This window comes from Equus caballus, chromosome 9 (genome assembly GCF_041296265.1).
Source record: "Equus caballus isolate H_3958 breed thoroughbred chromosome 9, TB-T2T, whole genome shotgun sequence".
Classification (NCBI taxonomy): Eukaryota; Metazoa; Chordata; class Mammalia; order Perissodactyla; family Equidae; genus Equus; species Equus caballus.
The window spans coordinates 60,247,789-60,263,824 of NC_091692.1; the positions used below are offsets into that span (position 1 = coordinate 60,247,789).

Genomic DNA, 16,036 nt, shown 5'->3' on the forward strand with positions numbered 1-16,036 from the left:
ATCTTTGACCATATCTCTGGTTAATTCCTTAGGAAAGATTTTTGTAATTGCAAATTTTTTATTAGTGTGTTTAAACTTTTTTAAGGCCTGTGATCTGTATTGCAGAATTGGTTCCAGAAAATTTTAACCAGTGTACTTGCTCATGAACATTTAGGGGAGTGCCTGTATTATATTCTTCCTATCCTTAAATAGGATCGTGTTCAAAAAATTGCCAACTCGTTGAGCGAAATATAATGCAATCATGTGCTGCATCATGATGTTTCAGTCAGCAATGAACCACTTATACCGTGGTCCCCTGAGATTACTACCATTAACCTAGGTCCATTGCAGGCTATGCCATCTGGGTTTGTGTAAGTACACTCTATGACGGTCACATAGGATGAAATCACCCTAATGATGCATCTCTCAGACTGTATCTCCGTTGTTAACTGACACGATTGTATATATTTTAGTTAACACTTTGTTGCTTATTAGTGAAGTTAGATTTTTGAAAATATGTTTACTGGCCATTTTTTCTTTGAAAAATCCATTCAGGTTCTTTGCCCATTGTTCTGTTGGGAATTAATCTTATTTTAAAGGTATTGTAGATATACATACATATATATATATCATATATAAAACTATCATACATTTTAAAGATATGTATGTGTTTGTGTATATAATTTTATATATATGTATGTGTGTATATATATAAAGGGTTGATTCTTTGTCATTGGTTTTGCTAAGACTGTTTATTACTGGTACTTTTGGTGCCACACAATATTTAAAAGGATGTGGCAGAGAAATCTCAAGTTAAGAAGAGCTTGGTAAGCTTGCACTGCACACTCCTTCCCTCACTTCCTTCCTCCTCCAATTTTCTTACCTCTTCACGGTCTATTTAGTGTATGATTTTTATGTCACTTTTAGGAAACCTGTATTCATATTTGATTATGGCATTTTACACCCTTTCCCCACAATATAACTTTCTTCCCCTTCAAATACAACTTTTTGTGCCTTTAACCCTAAAAATATGATGACTGCCATTACTTCTTTTTCGTGTTTCATAGACACTCAAATACCAGATAGTCAAAATAAACCTTCCAAGACACTTGACTTTATGGCTTAATTGGTTTTATTCCATGTTTATATAACAGCAGGAAAACATTACATTGAGGCTGTGTTTATATTCCATTGATGTCTCTTTCTGTAAGGAGAACTTTGATTGCCTGCTATGTATCCTATTTGCTAGTAGTTAATCTTACTTCTTTCTTATTATTGATTCGTGTTATAAATTTTATGACATGTTTAAATCTTTTATTTAAAATTTGTTTTAAAAACTTTCCTGAACATATATTCCATGTGGTTTTCCATATTTGACAATAAAAAGTTTATTATTCCCATACTTCCATAGTTATAATGTTAGTAATTTCCCACTTAACATATGTTTTTAGGATGTGTATGTATTCTTTTTGTTTAGTAAAGCTGGAAATAGTGATTAAAGTTTTACTAAAATGACATCATGAAACTTTATTCTTGGTTGTGACAGAGATCTTTCTGCTTTGTGGGTGAATACTATCATATTCTTAATGTTATAGAGTGGGTATTTAGGTTACATAACTTTATGGAAAGGTTGCCTAGAGATTTGGTGTGACTATATCTTTTCATTATTGTTTCTGTTTGCATTTGTATAATTTGGCTTAGTATAATTTCTCTCTAAAGTTTGTTGATCATCATAGCAAAATTTATTTTAATTCTTAAGATTTTAGAGTAAACTATTATTTTGGCTTAAATATTAGGAATGTTTGGGACATTACTGTTTTATTCCATTTTAAAACTTTTAACATTTCTCTACTTGTGTTAAAAGGTACTGTCTTTGAACATGCTTTTGTTCATGTTTTTGTTTTTTCAAAATACAGATTCATACATTAGTAGAGAGTTTGAAACTTTCTATCACAGATCAACAGCTGCCTATGTTTATCCGTATTATGCAGCTTGGGATTGCTCTTTACTATGGTGAAATAGGCAACTGTAAAGATGGAGAAACAGAAGATCCTCCCTGTCACAATAAAGATATGTTAGGAAACATTACAGGTAAATATAACAAAAACTTTATTTTAGAACTATTGTTCTTATAAAGTATTTTCACCATTGTGAAAATTAAAAAAACAGATTAGATTTAGTTTTGCAGTATTCTAATGTGATGGGATGATTTTATTTTGGTTGTTTGATGCTACTTTGATTTTTTTATTTTCTACATGCTGGATACTATTCTGATATTCTTTTTTGTGCATGTGAAAAATAATATTACTAGTAGGTATAAATGTTCAGAATGTATGTTATATAAACATTGAGGGAGTGTAACCTCAAGATTTCCTGGTAAATTATACTTTTGGTAATTTTTCTGCAAAGCATCACTGAGTTATTATAACTAATTAATTGAATTATGTGTACTTAATACTTTATTATATGTAATTTTAATTAACAACTATAATTAATTATACTTAACTAATTAACTATATGCTTCATTGAAGGATACCTGGTTGGTTAACTTCAGTTGCTCAATTCATTGTACTTTTACTAAAGCCTACTGTATTTAAGACAGTACTGTTGGTATTGTGGGAAAATTAAGAGATAAAAAGATGTGTTTTCTTTCCATAAAATCTTGAGATACAATGGAATGGACAGAGATGTGAACAGTTAATTAATTATGATGTATGGTAGAATGATAGGATATTTGATTAAATAGATGTGAATGATCTGAAGTAGAAAGATGATGAAAGGAATGATTGACTTTGACTTGTCATTGGGCCTGAGATTCAGGAAGAATTTGGAGAGGAGAATTTCCATAGAGTCTTTAGAGAAGGGCATTTAAAATGTAGGAACAAATAACCCAATTGAAAAGTGGACAAAAGACCTGAATAGACATTTATCCAAAAAAGATACACAAATGGCCAAAAAGCATGTAAAAAGATGCTCAAAATCGTTAGTCATGAGGGGGAGTGTGAATCAAAACCACAATGAGATACCACTTCACAGCCACTTGCATGGCTAAAATCAAAAAGACACAAAAGTAACAAGTGTTGGCAAGGATCTGGAGAAATTGGAACTCATATGTGTTGCTTGGGGATGTAAAATGGTATAGTAAATTGGAAAACAATCTAGGTCCTCAAAAAGTTGAACCTGAGTTGCTATATGACCCAGCAGTTTCACTCCTAGGTATATATACAAGAGAATTGATAATAAATGTCCACATGAAAACTAGTATGTAAATGTTCATGGCAGCATAATTCGTAATAACTGAAAAGTGCTAAATGTTTGTCAGCTGATGAATGGATAAACAATTCTGGTATGTTTGTACGTTGGAATATTATTCAGCCATACAAAGGAATGAAATACTGATATATGCTACAACATGATGAACTTTGAAAACATCTTAAATGAAAGCATCCAGTCAAAAATGAACTCATTGTATGATTCCATTTATATGAAATGTCCAAAATAGGCTATTCTGTAGAAGCAGAAAGTAGAATAGTAACCAGTGTCAGAAGGGAGGAGGGAATAGGAAGTGACTGCTGGTGGGTAGAAGTTTTCTTTTTGGAGTGATGAAAATGTTCTAAAATTAGATAGTGATGATAGTTGCACAATTTTATAAGTATATTAAAAACCACTGAATTCTTTACTTTTGAAGACCAAATTTAAAAATCTTTAGTGAAAAAAAAAGGGGTTGGCCCTGTGGCTGTGGTTAAGTTCGTGTGCTCTGCTGTGGTGGCCCACGTTTTCGCCAGTTCAAATCCTGGGCACAGACATGGCACTGCTCATCAGGCCACGCTGAGGAGGCATCCCACATGCTGCAACTAGAAGGACCCACAACTAAAAATTCACAACTATGTAGTGGGGGGGCTTTGGGGAGAAAAAGGAAAAATAAAATGTTTATAAAGACCAAATTTTATAGTGTTTCAATTATAGCTTATTAAAAAATTTTCTCACCTTAAAAAAAAGCTTAGGGAACATTAATAAGCATATGTAGGTATAAAACATACCTTTATATCATGTTAGACAGTGAATTCATGTTAGGCAATGAACTCCTGAGACAAAGCAATATATAATACCTAAAACAAAACCTAGCACATGTAAGGTGCTAAATTCAGTTTTTTCCAGATGACAAATTAAGTATATAGAAAAGTTGAAAGTGTTATACAGTGGACACCCACATGCTCATCATCTAGATTTTACAATTTATACTTTGTTACATTTGCTTTATCCTATTTTTGTTCGTCTAACATCTCTCTCTTCATCAGTTCAACCAGTGTTTTTGATGCTTTTCAAAGTAAGTTGCAGATATCAGTACACTTCACCTGGAGTTCAGCAACATATTGTTAACTGGAGTTTATATTTATTAATAGTTCTTTTTATTTTTTTGAAGGTTAAATTTACAAAGTGAAATGCATAAATCTTAAGTATACTATTCAACATGTTTTGAGAAATGCATGCACTTGTGTCATATAAAATACCATCAAGTTATAGATCATTAACATCTCAAAAAATTCTCTCATGACCCTTTCCAGTCATTCCCCATCTCCTTGCACTCAGGAAAACACTGTTCTGATTTTTTGTAGAAACCGTAGATTAGTTTTGCTGATTCTAGAATTTCATATAAATGGAATCATACAGTATGTACTTCTTGTGAAAGGATTCTTTCATTAAGCATAATATTTTTTTCTTTTTATATTAATAGCTAACATTAATTTTATTTTATTTTTAAGGTATGCTGTTTTGGTGGAGAAGATTGGCCCTAAGCTAACATCTGTTGCCAATCTTCCTCTTTGTTTTTTTTTTTCTCCCCAACCCCCAGTATGTAGTTGTATATCCTGGTTGTAAGTCATTCTAGTTCTTCTCTGTGGGATGCTGCCATAGCATGGCTTGATGAGCGGTGTGTAGGTCCGTGCTCAGGATCAGAACCGGTGAACCCTGGGCCTTGAAGCAGAGCGCGTGAACTTATTAACCACATGGCCACGGGGCCAGTGCCAGCATAATGTTTTTTTTTACTTTTGATTTTTTTAAACTTTAAGACTTTATTTTTTTAGAACAGTTGTAGGTTCAAAGCAAAATTGAAGGGTGGGTACAGAGATTTCGCATATACTCCCTGCCCTTGCACATGCATAGCCTTTTCCCATTGTCAGCATCCCCTCTAGAGTTGTACATTTGTTACAATTGATGAACCTACATTGACACATCTTTATCACCCATAGGCCATAGTTTATGGCTTACTCTTGGTGTTGTACATTCTGTGGGTTTGGACAAATGTATAATGACATGTATTCATCATTATGGTATCATACAGAGTATTTTCGCTGCCCTAAAGGCATAATATTTTGGGGACTCATCTGTGTTGTTGCATATATCAGTAGTTCTTTCCTTTTTATTGCTAGGTACATTGTATGAATATACCATAGTTTATTTAGCCATTCTCCTATTGATGGATGCTTGGACTATTTCCAGTTTTGGCTATTATGAATAAAGCTCTTTTGAACATTATTCTACAAGTGTCTTGTATACATGTGCTATTCTTTCTCTTGGGTAAATACTTAAGAGTGGAATTGTGTGCTTAGTTTTTTTTCTTAAAGAAACTACTCCTCCTTTTTTCCAAAGTGGTTGTGCCATTTTACATTCCCATCAATAATGTATGAGAGTTCTAATTGCTCCACATCCTTACCAACATTTGGTGTTGTCAGTCTTTTTGTTACTTTTTGCCATTCTGGTAGACACGTTGTGGTATCTCATTGTGGTTTTAATTTGCATTTCCCTGATAAGAAATTATTTCGAACTTTTTCATGTGGTTATTAATATATCTACCTTTGTGAAGTATATGTTAAATACTTGCCTATTTTTAAACCTTTTTTTGGTTTCATTCCTGATTTGTAGTTCTTTATATATTCTGAATTCAAGTGCTTTGTCATATACAAGTTTTGGGAATATTTTTTGCCAGTCTGTGACTTGCCTGTTTCATTTTTTAATAAGTGTCTCTTGACCAAAGTTTTAAATTTTGATGAAAGGTGACTTTCAAATTTTTCCTGTATGGCTATTGCTTTCTGTGATCTAAGAAGGTCATTTTTTGTGTGTATTAAAAAAGGGAGGAAGCAGCTCCACTATTTGCTTCCAGAGAAGTCTGAGTTACTTTTATCATCTCTCTAAAGCAGGAATCCTTAACCTTTTATTGTTTGTGCTGTGGAGTCCTTTGACACTCTGGTAAACCCTGTGAACCTCTTTGTAGAAGATTTTAAGCATCCTAATTTTGATATGCCTTCGTGTCTTTTCTTCATGTTACTTGTGCTTGGAATACATTAAGGTTTTTAGGTCTGTGGGTTGTTTTCATATATACTTAGAAAAGTTGGGGGCATTATTTCTTCAAATATCTTTTTCAGTTCCTCTCTCTCCTCCTATGGGGACTCCAATTACATATATATTAGGCTGCTTGAAGTTTAACAGAGCTCTCTGATGCTCTGTTCATTTTTTTTTCTTTTTCCTTTTCTGTGTTTCATTTTTGATAGTTTCTATTTCTATTCAAGTTCACTAATCTTGTGTATCTAATCTGCTATTAATCCCATCTGGTTTATATTTCATCTCGAATACTGTATTTTTCCTCTCTAGACCTTCAATTTGGATTTTTTAAAATGTATATCTGTCATATCTCTCCTTGTTTATGCTTTCTTGAATATTGCATTTTGTTTCTGTAGCTGTTTTATGTCCTCCTTACTAATGCTATGAACTGTGTCATTCCTAGGTCTTTTTCTATATACTAACTTTTTTCTTTATTCCGTGTTGTATTTTCCTGCTTCTTTACATGCCTGATAATTTTTAATTCGATGCTAGACATTGTGAATTTTATCTTGTGGGTGCTGGATGTTTTTGTATTCTAGCAAACAGTTTAGTTACTTGGAAACAATTTAATTAACTTGTCTTGCTTTAGAGGTTTTTCAGATGGGATCAGAGCAACCATTAGGTTAAGCCCAGTTGTGTCTCACTACAGAGACAATTATCCTTTTGAGTACTTTGCCAGGTGCCCTGTGAATTAAAGGTTTCTTTCTTGTTTGCTGGTGGGGACTCAGACTATTCCAAATTCTGAGTCTTAGGGATTGTCCCTTTGCTCCTTTGTGGTGGTTCTTTTCATGGCTTCAGTAGTTTCCTTACATGAAACTGATTAATACTCAGCTGAGGACTGGTGCAGGATCCTCTACAGATCTCAGGAGTGCTCTCTCTGAGCAAGTCTTTCTTGTTTGCTGCTCTGCCCTGCAAACTCTAGGCACCTTAGGTTACCTGGATTCACTCCTGTCTTCTCATATAAGGAGTCTGCTGAGCTCTTCTTGGATTCCCTCTTTCTTGGCTGTGGCTTAGGAACTCATTCCAGGGAGTAAGCTGGGGCAATCATAGAGCTCACTTCTCTTGTTTTCCATTTCTCTGGACTCACTGGTCTCCATAGCCTGATATCCAGTGTCTGAAAACCATTATTTCATGTATTTTTTTATTTTTGTTTTATATGTGCTTCTATGTTAACACATTACATAATGAAATAGCAGGAATTCTAATAGCTCTCATAGTTTCACAGTATATGTAATGTGTGTAGATGCTATTTTGAGATAGCTTCACAGCTGTTATTTGATTTATTTGTGATTTCTGTAGGTTTTAGAGTTGAAGGTACTGCTGATGCAACTGTGGTTTGTTATCTACATTCATAATTAAAAGAATGCTACATTTTAGTTAAGTACTTAACATATATTTTTCCAATGAAATTCATGGAGTTCCTGAATTCTATTAAAGGGCCCCAGATTAAGATGCACTGTTCCAAAGGAAAAGAGTATTTTAGGAAATTCTGACCAGAGATCAAGGAAATGCTTTTTTATTTTCCAGGCCCTAGTTCATTCTTTTTACAAGGCAGTGAACAAAGATTTGGAACTTTTAAAGCATCTTTCATCAAAACCCCTCTTTTTAATTAATATTAAGTATAAATTATAGTGATCAGTTTCTCAGACCTCTCTTAGTGATGTTTCTTTCTTTTGTTTCAAAAGATGAAGCAGTGGATACCCCTTCTGTTTTAATGATTTAGACAAGGGGTCCAGAGTCCAGCTCTATGGACCCAGCTTGGACGCTGCTTCTTGGGTTGAGGTGACCTGAGTTCTTGTTTTATAACCAAGATGATATTCACTAATCATGTCCAATTCGAGCTCTTACTAGGGACGGTTAATAATAGGCTTTATTTATTCCCCAATAGAATCTTCTATGTTTATGGTTAAACAGCAAGATATAAAGATTATGTAAACAATTTTCTGGATTTGTAACCTTTACAATTTATTTTGAAGTAAGATGGCTGAGGTCTGTTGGTACTATAGTTTAGTACCAGTTACTCTAATTTCTACTTATAAAGTCTTTTCCTTACCAGACGAAAGAAGGTAAATGGCCATGTGTTGTAACCTGTAAGTGTAGGATGTTCCAAGAGTCTTCTGTCATAAAGATTAAAAAAGTTATGAAGTTTTTCTAGCCAGAAAACCTAGAAGTGGATCTGAATGAGGATAATATTTAATAGAATATGTGGTTTATAGATTTATCACTGAAGAGTAGATATGCCTTAATCTACTAGAGACCACTTATACCTTGAATTTTTTAAAAAGTTATTTTTTCCCTAAATTCCATGATCATATGCCTCTTTTGTTTGTATCATTAGAATAATGTTAAGGAATTCTGATGGAGTTTGTTTTTACAAAGATGAAATGAGTGGTTGGAATTTAAATCCTTAGTCTGCAATTTTGTAACCAAATAAAAGTTCTTTGCTATAACTTCTTTATCTATAGACTAGGAAAGATACTAATTTATGTCACCTCCCAATAAGAAAGAGTCCCCAACACTATTGTTTTTCTTAACTATATATAAAAATAGTTTTATTATAATATTTACTTTCATCCTTTGGGCTAATTCTTTTTTTGAGGGGGTGCATTTTGCCTAGGAGCACTTGCTATTCTCTTTCTCCCTTGGGTGCATCATGAAATCAAGAACTTTTCTTGGATCTTTCTGATGGTATGTTTCTGAGAAAAGTCAGTTTTTCATCACTTTAGCCCTGTTTTTGGGAGGTGGTTTCTTTGGTGTAAATTTTTAAAATTAATGAGTAAAATGCTAAGGAATGAATTTATTCTTGTGTTTATCAGATACATTTAAAATTGTGTGATAAACTGCTCCCCATATAACCTTAATTATGGCCTATGAAAGGAGATTGACACAGTCCAACGTATAGACACTTGAAAGTGGTAATGCTAAATAACAACCAAATGTGTGATTTGTTCATACTTTATATGTAGAAAGAAGGAGGTGGGAGAAACATTTTTATAGAATTTATGTTCCTAATTTTCCTCTTAGTTAAATCCTCTTGATTTATTTAAAATGACTTTATTTTGATTGATAGGTGCTGAAGATGAAACAAGAATAGATATGCAGTATCCTTCTCAGTACAAAGGACAAGAGCTATATTCACAGCAAGAGGATGAGCAGCCACAGGGATGGGTATCATGGGCCTGGTCATTTGTGCCTGCAATTGTGAGTTATGATGATGGTGAGGAAGACCACCTTGGGAATGATCCTACATCAACCACACATCAGCAAAAAGCACAGACGTTGAAGGATCCTATTGTTTCTATAGGATTTTATTGTACAAAGGCAACTGTGACTTTCAAAGTAGGTTTCCTTTTTCTTGCTGTTCATGTCTCTCTGAACTTTAATGCTTAAATTTTGATTTCTAGTAAGGATCTAGCTTAAAAATTGTTTTTTGCTCAGTAGATGTAAGATAGAGTCTTACGGTCATTACTTTATAAAATTATATGTCCCCTCATCTGAAATCTTTGAATTCTGATCTCTTCCTATCTTCTTAAGGCTTTCTCTACTTTCATTTTTTATCAGCTTCACGGAAAGTTTTTCTCTCCCTACTTGATCTTTCAATTGGCATACAAAGATGCCTTAATATTTCCATCAAAAAAGAAATGCACATTAAAAATCTCCTGTGAATTCATACACCCCTCCGGCTACTGTTTCATCTCTGTCCTCTCTTTCATTACAGAATTTCTTTAAAGGGTTGTTCGTATACAGCTTCTCTCTTTCCTCACCTCTCTTTCACTCTTTAAGACAGTCCAGTTTCTTATCCAGATCCTCATCTAGCTCTGTTTTTCAGCATTGCATAACCTACTTTGACCACTTCCTCTGTCAACAATGCGTGTAAAATATATGCTCAAAAGAGATTATGTAATAGTTATTTTCAGGTTAAAGATTAATAAAGTTTTTTTTATTACCCTTTTATTTTCAGAAATATAAAATTACTAGTACTTTGCTACCCCTTATGTGTTGTTCTTTGATTATATATTGTCTTCTCTGCCCCTCAAATACACTCCAACTTTAATTTGGGGTTATTTATTCCTTGGCTTTTTACGATAGTATTACTACACATGTAATATTCCTGAACAGTATCTAATTCATCAACAAATGTATATTAATACCATCTATGTGCTAGGCACTGTTCTGTCTCTAGAGATATCACAGTGAACAGATCAGATATAAAGCCCTGCCTCTTAAAACATAAATTGTTATTATAAACAAATGAGATATATAGTATACCCATTGGTACCAAAGGCTGTGTAGAAAAAATAGAGAGGGAAGAGGAATAGTGGATGCCACCACTAGAGGGGAGGGGATTATGCAATTTAAAGTTGGGTGATCGGGGAAAGCCTGAATAGGAAGGGGATATTGAAGCAAAGACCAGTGAAAGAGGAAGCTTTGTAGATACGTGGTAATGAACATTCTAGAAATAGAAAATATAAAGGCTCCAAAAGTTCAAGGAATAGCAAGGAGGCCAGTGGGGTCAGAGCAAAGTGAGCTAGTGTGGAAGTAGTACAAAATCAGGTCAGAGAGATAATACAGTTGGGAGAGGTCCATAAATTGTAAAACCGTGTCATTAGTTAATACATCTTTTTAAAAATTTGAAACATTTAGATCTCTCTAAGATTTCTCTAAGGGAAATATGTTGATATTTAGGAGGAAAACATTAGAATTCATTGTTCAGCTTGGATTTGAAGAATGTATGGAATTAATTTGTGGTTCGTATTTTGGTCAGAAAATAAGGTCAGGTTTCTGCATTAGCATTCTGAACAGTTGATACCAATCCAACAAAATCATGCCAAATTATATGTAGCATTTTTCAATAATGTTGAAAATTATTCTTGTAATGCCTGAGTCCTTTTAATCAATTAATTGCTTTTTCTCTACAATAATTGTAGACAGCTGAGGGGTGATCAAGTTTAAAATACTCAATTTTACTGTAGCATTTTAGATTATAGAGTTGTTCTTTAAAACAGCAACATTGTGTGCACTACTTCTAGAAGCATCCAAGAAATAGAGCTTATATAAAAAACTGTTAGAAAAAATGAGAATAATTAGTTGATTCTCAGTATAAAGAGATTATCATGCTTAAAATTATAACTTTTCAGTTCAATAAGTTGTATTTAACCCAAGTTATTGTTTTTTTAAAAATGTGATCTTTGACTTTTTATTTAAGTTTGAAGAATATATCCATTTCATAAGAATAAGGGTTGCTGAATCATAGCAAACATGGGCAGAATACCTTTTTTTAAAAAATAACATCTTTATTTTGGAATAGTTTTAGATTTACAGAAAAGTTGCAAACATAGTGCAGAGAGTTCACATATACTACTTACCCAGTATCCCATATTGTTAATGTCTTACACTGTCATTTGTCAAAACTAGGAAGCCAGCACTGGTGGATTACTTTTAAATTCCAGACTTTAATTGAGTTTTTCATAATGTCCTTTTTCTGTAACATGATCCAAACCAGGATACCACATTGCATTTAGAAAAGTATCTTCTAAAAATAATTTAAATTATCTAATTTTTGGATACATACAAATAATACGTTGTAAGCTTCAGAGGAGCAAGAATTTTTTTTTTGTCAGCGTCTAGATTAGTACTTTTATCTCGCAGACACTCAATATTTGCATTATTGAATGAATCTATGAGAAATACAAGATGCATACTTTGTAAGTAAACACTCGTGAAGCTACTCCCCTCAGAACTAGAAAAAGTTTTGTTGAATCTATTTGTGTTTTCTTCACAGTTTTCTGTTTGATTACTTTGAAATGATTAAACTAAACCTGGCTGAATATATTAGTGGATAGAAAAATGAGATGAGGTTAAAACATATGTAAATTTTTGGCAGGATATTTGAGCCATTTTATGACTATGAGTCTGTTATAGCTACACAGCTTTCACTTTTTAAAGCAATGTTGTTAAGAAAAAGTAGTTAAATAAAATAAGGTGGGATTTAAATTCTCTATATCAGCTTAGACTAGTGTATTCAACTTTTATACCATGGATAATCTGTTACAGCTGTTTTTGTTGCACCTGTTTTCCTGCTTAGTAATTAATTTTCCGGCATCTTAAACTTGGCCTTGTTTCCATCAATTCATCATAATAATGACAGTTTATTGCCATTTAATACTAATTTGACTTTCTTAATATTCTTATGTTGTCTCTTAGCTTACTGAAATGCAAGCTGAGAGTAGTTATTACAGCCCTCAGAAAGTCAAATCTAAAGAAGTATTGTGTTGGGAACAAGAAGGAACTACAGTTGAGGTAATCTTTCAACATTGAACATATATTTTTAAACTTTTGAATGGTCTTTAAAATTAATATTTAATAAACAGTTTTTTATCATTACTATGTTTGAAAATGTATTTATAGTTTTATATTTGTATTTTAGTGGTCAGTAGCATTGGTTGAAATAATTATTCCGTTAACAAAGGTTTTACAGTAATATGCAACATCAATTTGTTCTTTCATTTAACTTTCCTATGTTCGTATGTTTCATATGTGCATTCATATGTTTGTGTGAATTAATGTTTCATGAAGTGCTGGTCATTGAGGATACAAAGATGTGAGGATATGGAGACAAGTAAGATGTTTCTTACCTTAATAGGGCTTATAATCTTAGGAGAATAAATTTGCAAAGGCCATAATCCTGAAGATGTTTCGACTTTAGAAATTCTAAAAGGAGGGCCTGTAACATTTTTATGAAATTCAAGTTCTTAGTTCTAATGTTTCCTTTCTCTTATAGGCCCTTATGATGGGAGAGCCTTTCTTTGATTGCCAGATTGGTTTTGTAGGTTGCAGAGCCATGTGCCTTAAAGGAATTATGGGTGTCAAAGATTTTGAAGAGAATATGAGTCGAAGTGAAACTGTAAGTCAAAATTTCCCCTTTTCCTCCCTTTTTTGGATAGAATGCGGGGATAATGAAGTACTTATTGAAGTGTTTAACCTTACCAAAAAATCTGTTAGATTTCATATATCTTTGGCTTCAGAGAGGAACTTTACTGTTTTCCCCTGTAAGAAATTATAGAGCTTAGGGGAATTTAGAAAGTTGGTAGCACTTAACACCTGGACAGTAGTTTCAAATACTTTCCAATTCATAAATGTTCTTCTTTCTTGTTTATGGCAGCTACTTGGAGTTCCTTTTTGGTTTGTTAAAATGTTCTTTGCCAAAATAGGCAGTGAAAATGGAGACAGCATTCCTTGTCTTTTTACAGGACTTCAAGTTGTAGTGATTTCTATGGACTACTGAATGGGTGTTATAAAACCAAGATTTTATTTTCTTTAACAATCTAATGATTTTTCCTCCTGTTCAGAAATTTTGCATTCATTTTCAGGAAGCCTGTTTCTTCATTTGTGGTGAAAATTTGAGTATGAAAGGTTTGACATACCTTACAAATTCGTTGTTTGATTACCGAAGCCCAGAAAATAATGGTACTCGTGCAGAATTTATCTTGGATGCAGCTCATCATAAGGTGAGAGAATATAAATTGGAGCCAAATTCTAGGCTGTGATGGGGAGACACTTCATGTGAATACCTATGATTGCCATCTTTCTTCTCAAATAATATATTCTGAGTGCTAGTTGTTTATTCAAACGTTTGGAGTATTTTCATCCAGCTTCTACATCTAGAGGTTTGAGGAATGCACAAGTTCTCTACTTTTCTATAGCATGTAACCATAGTTAGTTTGTGTATGCATTCTCTACTTTTGAAATAGTCATGGAAGAAACATAGAGTTATCTCTCTTAATTCCAGTTACTTCTATGGGAAGAGATGAAGAATTTCACATTTTACTATGTATATGTCTTGGTATTATTTAAATTTTTCATGTAAGATTATATTAATGAACTTTTTATGGAATAAATTTAAAAACTGAAAAAATGTACCTGAAGATTAGTATAATAGAATAAATAATTTACATTTTAAGTCTTTTCACTACAGACTTAGGTTTATAGTTGAAAGTAAAGAATTTAATTTTGACCTGCATAACTATCATACATTTCAGATCTTTTAGTATATATTAGTGTTTGTTTCATAAGTCTACTTAAATATTTAAGGATTAACTCTATTTGAGAGTATACATTATTAGACAGTTTTGTGATGGTGATAAACGTCAGGAGTGTATAATCCTACTCCATTATAGGTATTCATTAACTGGACATTATTGATGAAGTAGTCAGAATGTCTAGTAGAATTATGGATGTCCTTTTGTGTGGTCTATAGTAGAGGTAACATTACCTTTGCTTAGAAGTGAATTCTTTGAATAACCTACGTTCTTTTGTTTTGATAATCCTTTGAGTTGGTACACATTCTGCGTAAGGATGTGTATCTGATTCTTGACCTATCAGGTTTTACACTCAAAAGTGTCTTCTATCCAATATGTGTTCTGTTTGCTTTGCTTTGTTGGCAGGAGACATACACTGAGATAGCTGGAATGCAGAGGTTTGGGGCTTTTTATATGGATTACTTGTATACGATGGAGAATAACGGTTGCAAAGGTACTTGTTTCTTTCCTTTATGTTTGCTTTTCCTTGAACAACAGAAACAAAGGCTTCTTCAGAATCAGTTGGTCCTTGACTTGTTGTGCTGTGTTGCATCAGATTTACCTTCTGTTACTTTGAGTTATGGTTTAATTTTAATGTCATGTTAGAATTTCCTTAGATTCTGGACACTTTTAATCCTTTCTTTGTGTGGCTGATTGAAAAGGCATTTTATCTAATCATATTAGTTCTAATATGTACCAAATATTAAAATTGTGCTACATCAAATTTCATATTACGTTAAGTTGTCAAAAAGCATAAACTTTTCCTTTTCTTTATTAAATACATTTTGAAAGTCATGTAGATCTTTTTATTAAAAAAAGAGTTTGTTGTTTCAAGCAGAAAAGTGGAAATAAATTCTTCTGGAAACTATGGACACAGTTTTGTTAGTGCTGTGGAGTCAATTCTGACTTCTAGCAACCCTGTGTACAGCAGAGCAGAACCTTGCCCAGTCTTTTTGCCCCATCCTCTCACCTTCTGGTGCTGTATCAGACAATGCTGCGCTGCTGTTCATAGGGCTTTCATGGCCAGCTTTTTCGAAAGTGGGTGGCCAGGTTCTTATTCTTAGTCTGTCTTAGTCTCGAAGCTCCCATGAAAGTCCACCATAGGTGACTCTGCTGGTATTTGAAATACTGATGGCATAGCTTTCAGCATCACAGCAACACACAACTGCCGCAGTATGACAACTGACAGATGGGTGGAGTGGTTCCATAACCAGGAAACAAACCCAGGTCTCAGTGAGAGCACCAAATCTTAACCACCAAGGCTGGATATGAACATAGAGTCTTTTATTATTTTATTACATGTTTTATCCTTATTTTATTATGTTAGCAATCAAATGATGTTTTCAAAAACTTGACTATTTGATATTTTATGTGCACATCAGTGTACTATGTTGTGCTTATTATTCCAATCTTTTTTCATATTGAAAACTTAGTGAAATAGGTTTGCCATTTTTTGTTAATTTTTAATATTTTAATAAATGATTACTATGTTTTAGGTGATGAGGTAGCTACTGTGAATGCAAAGACCACCAAAGCATTTCTCAAGAAACCAATAAGTAATGTTTAACTGTGCACTTAAATAAATGATTATGATACATCAC

At 33.1% G+C, this 16,036-nt stretch overlaps 1 protein-coding gene across 22 annotated transcripts in view; it reads left to right on the forward strand.

Annotated features, from left to right (window-relative positions):
• VPS13B (vacuolar protein sorting 13 homolog B) overlaps positions 1-16,036 on the forward strand; it is a 777,539-nt gene that overhangs the window by 62,026 nt on the left and 699,477 nt on the right. For all 22 annotated transcript variants that reach the window (XR_011421645.1, XR_011421647.1, XR_011421646.1 and 19 more), the window contains 6 exons: positions 1,896-2,070; positions 9,428-9,696; positions 12,562-12,657; positions 13,139-13,261; positions 13,728-13,865; positions 14,802-14,889. Coding sequence is in view for 18 of the 22 variants with exons in the window: in XM_005613228.4 (XP_005613285.2) it covers positions 1,896-2,070; positions 9,428-9,696; positions 12,562-12,657; positions 13,139-13,261; positions 13,728-13,865; positions 14,802-14,889 (889 nt within the window). In the remaining 4 variants the exon portion in view is untranslated. The remainder of the gene's footprint in view (positions 1-1,895; positions 2,071-9,427; positions 9,697-12,561; positions 12,658-13,138; positions 13,262-13,727; positions 13,866-14,801; positions 14,890-16,036) is intronic.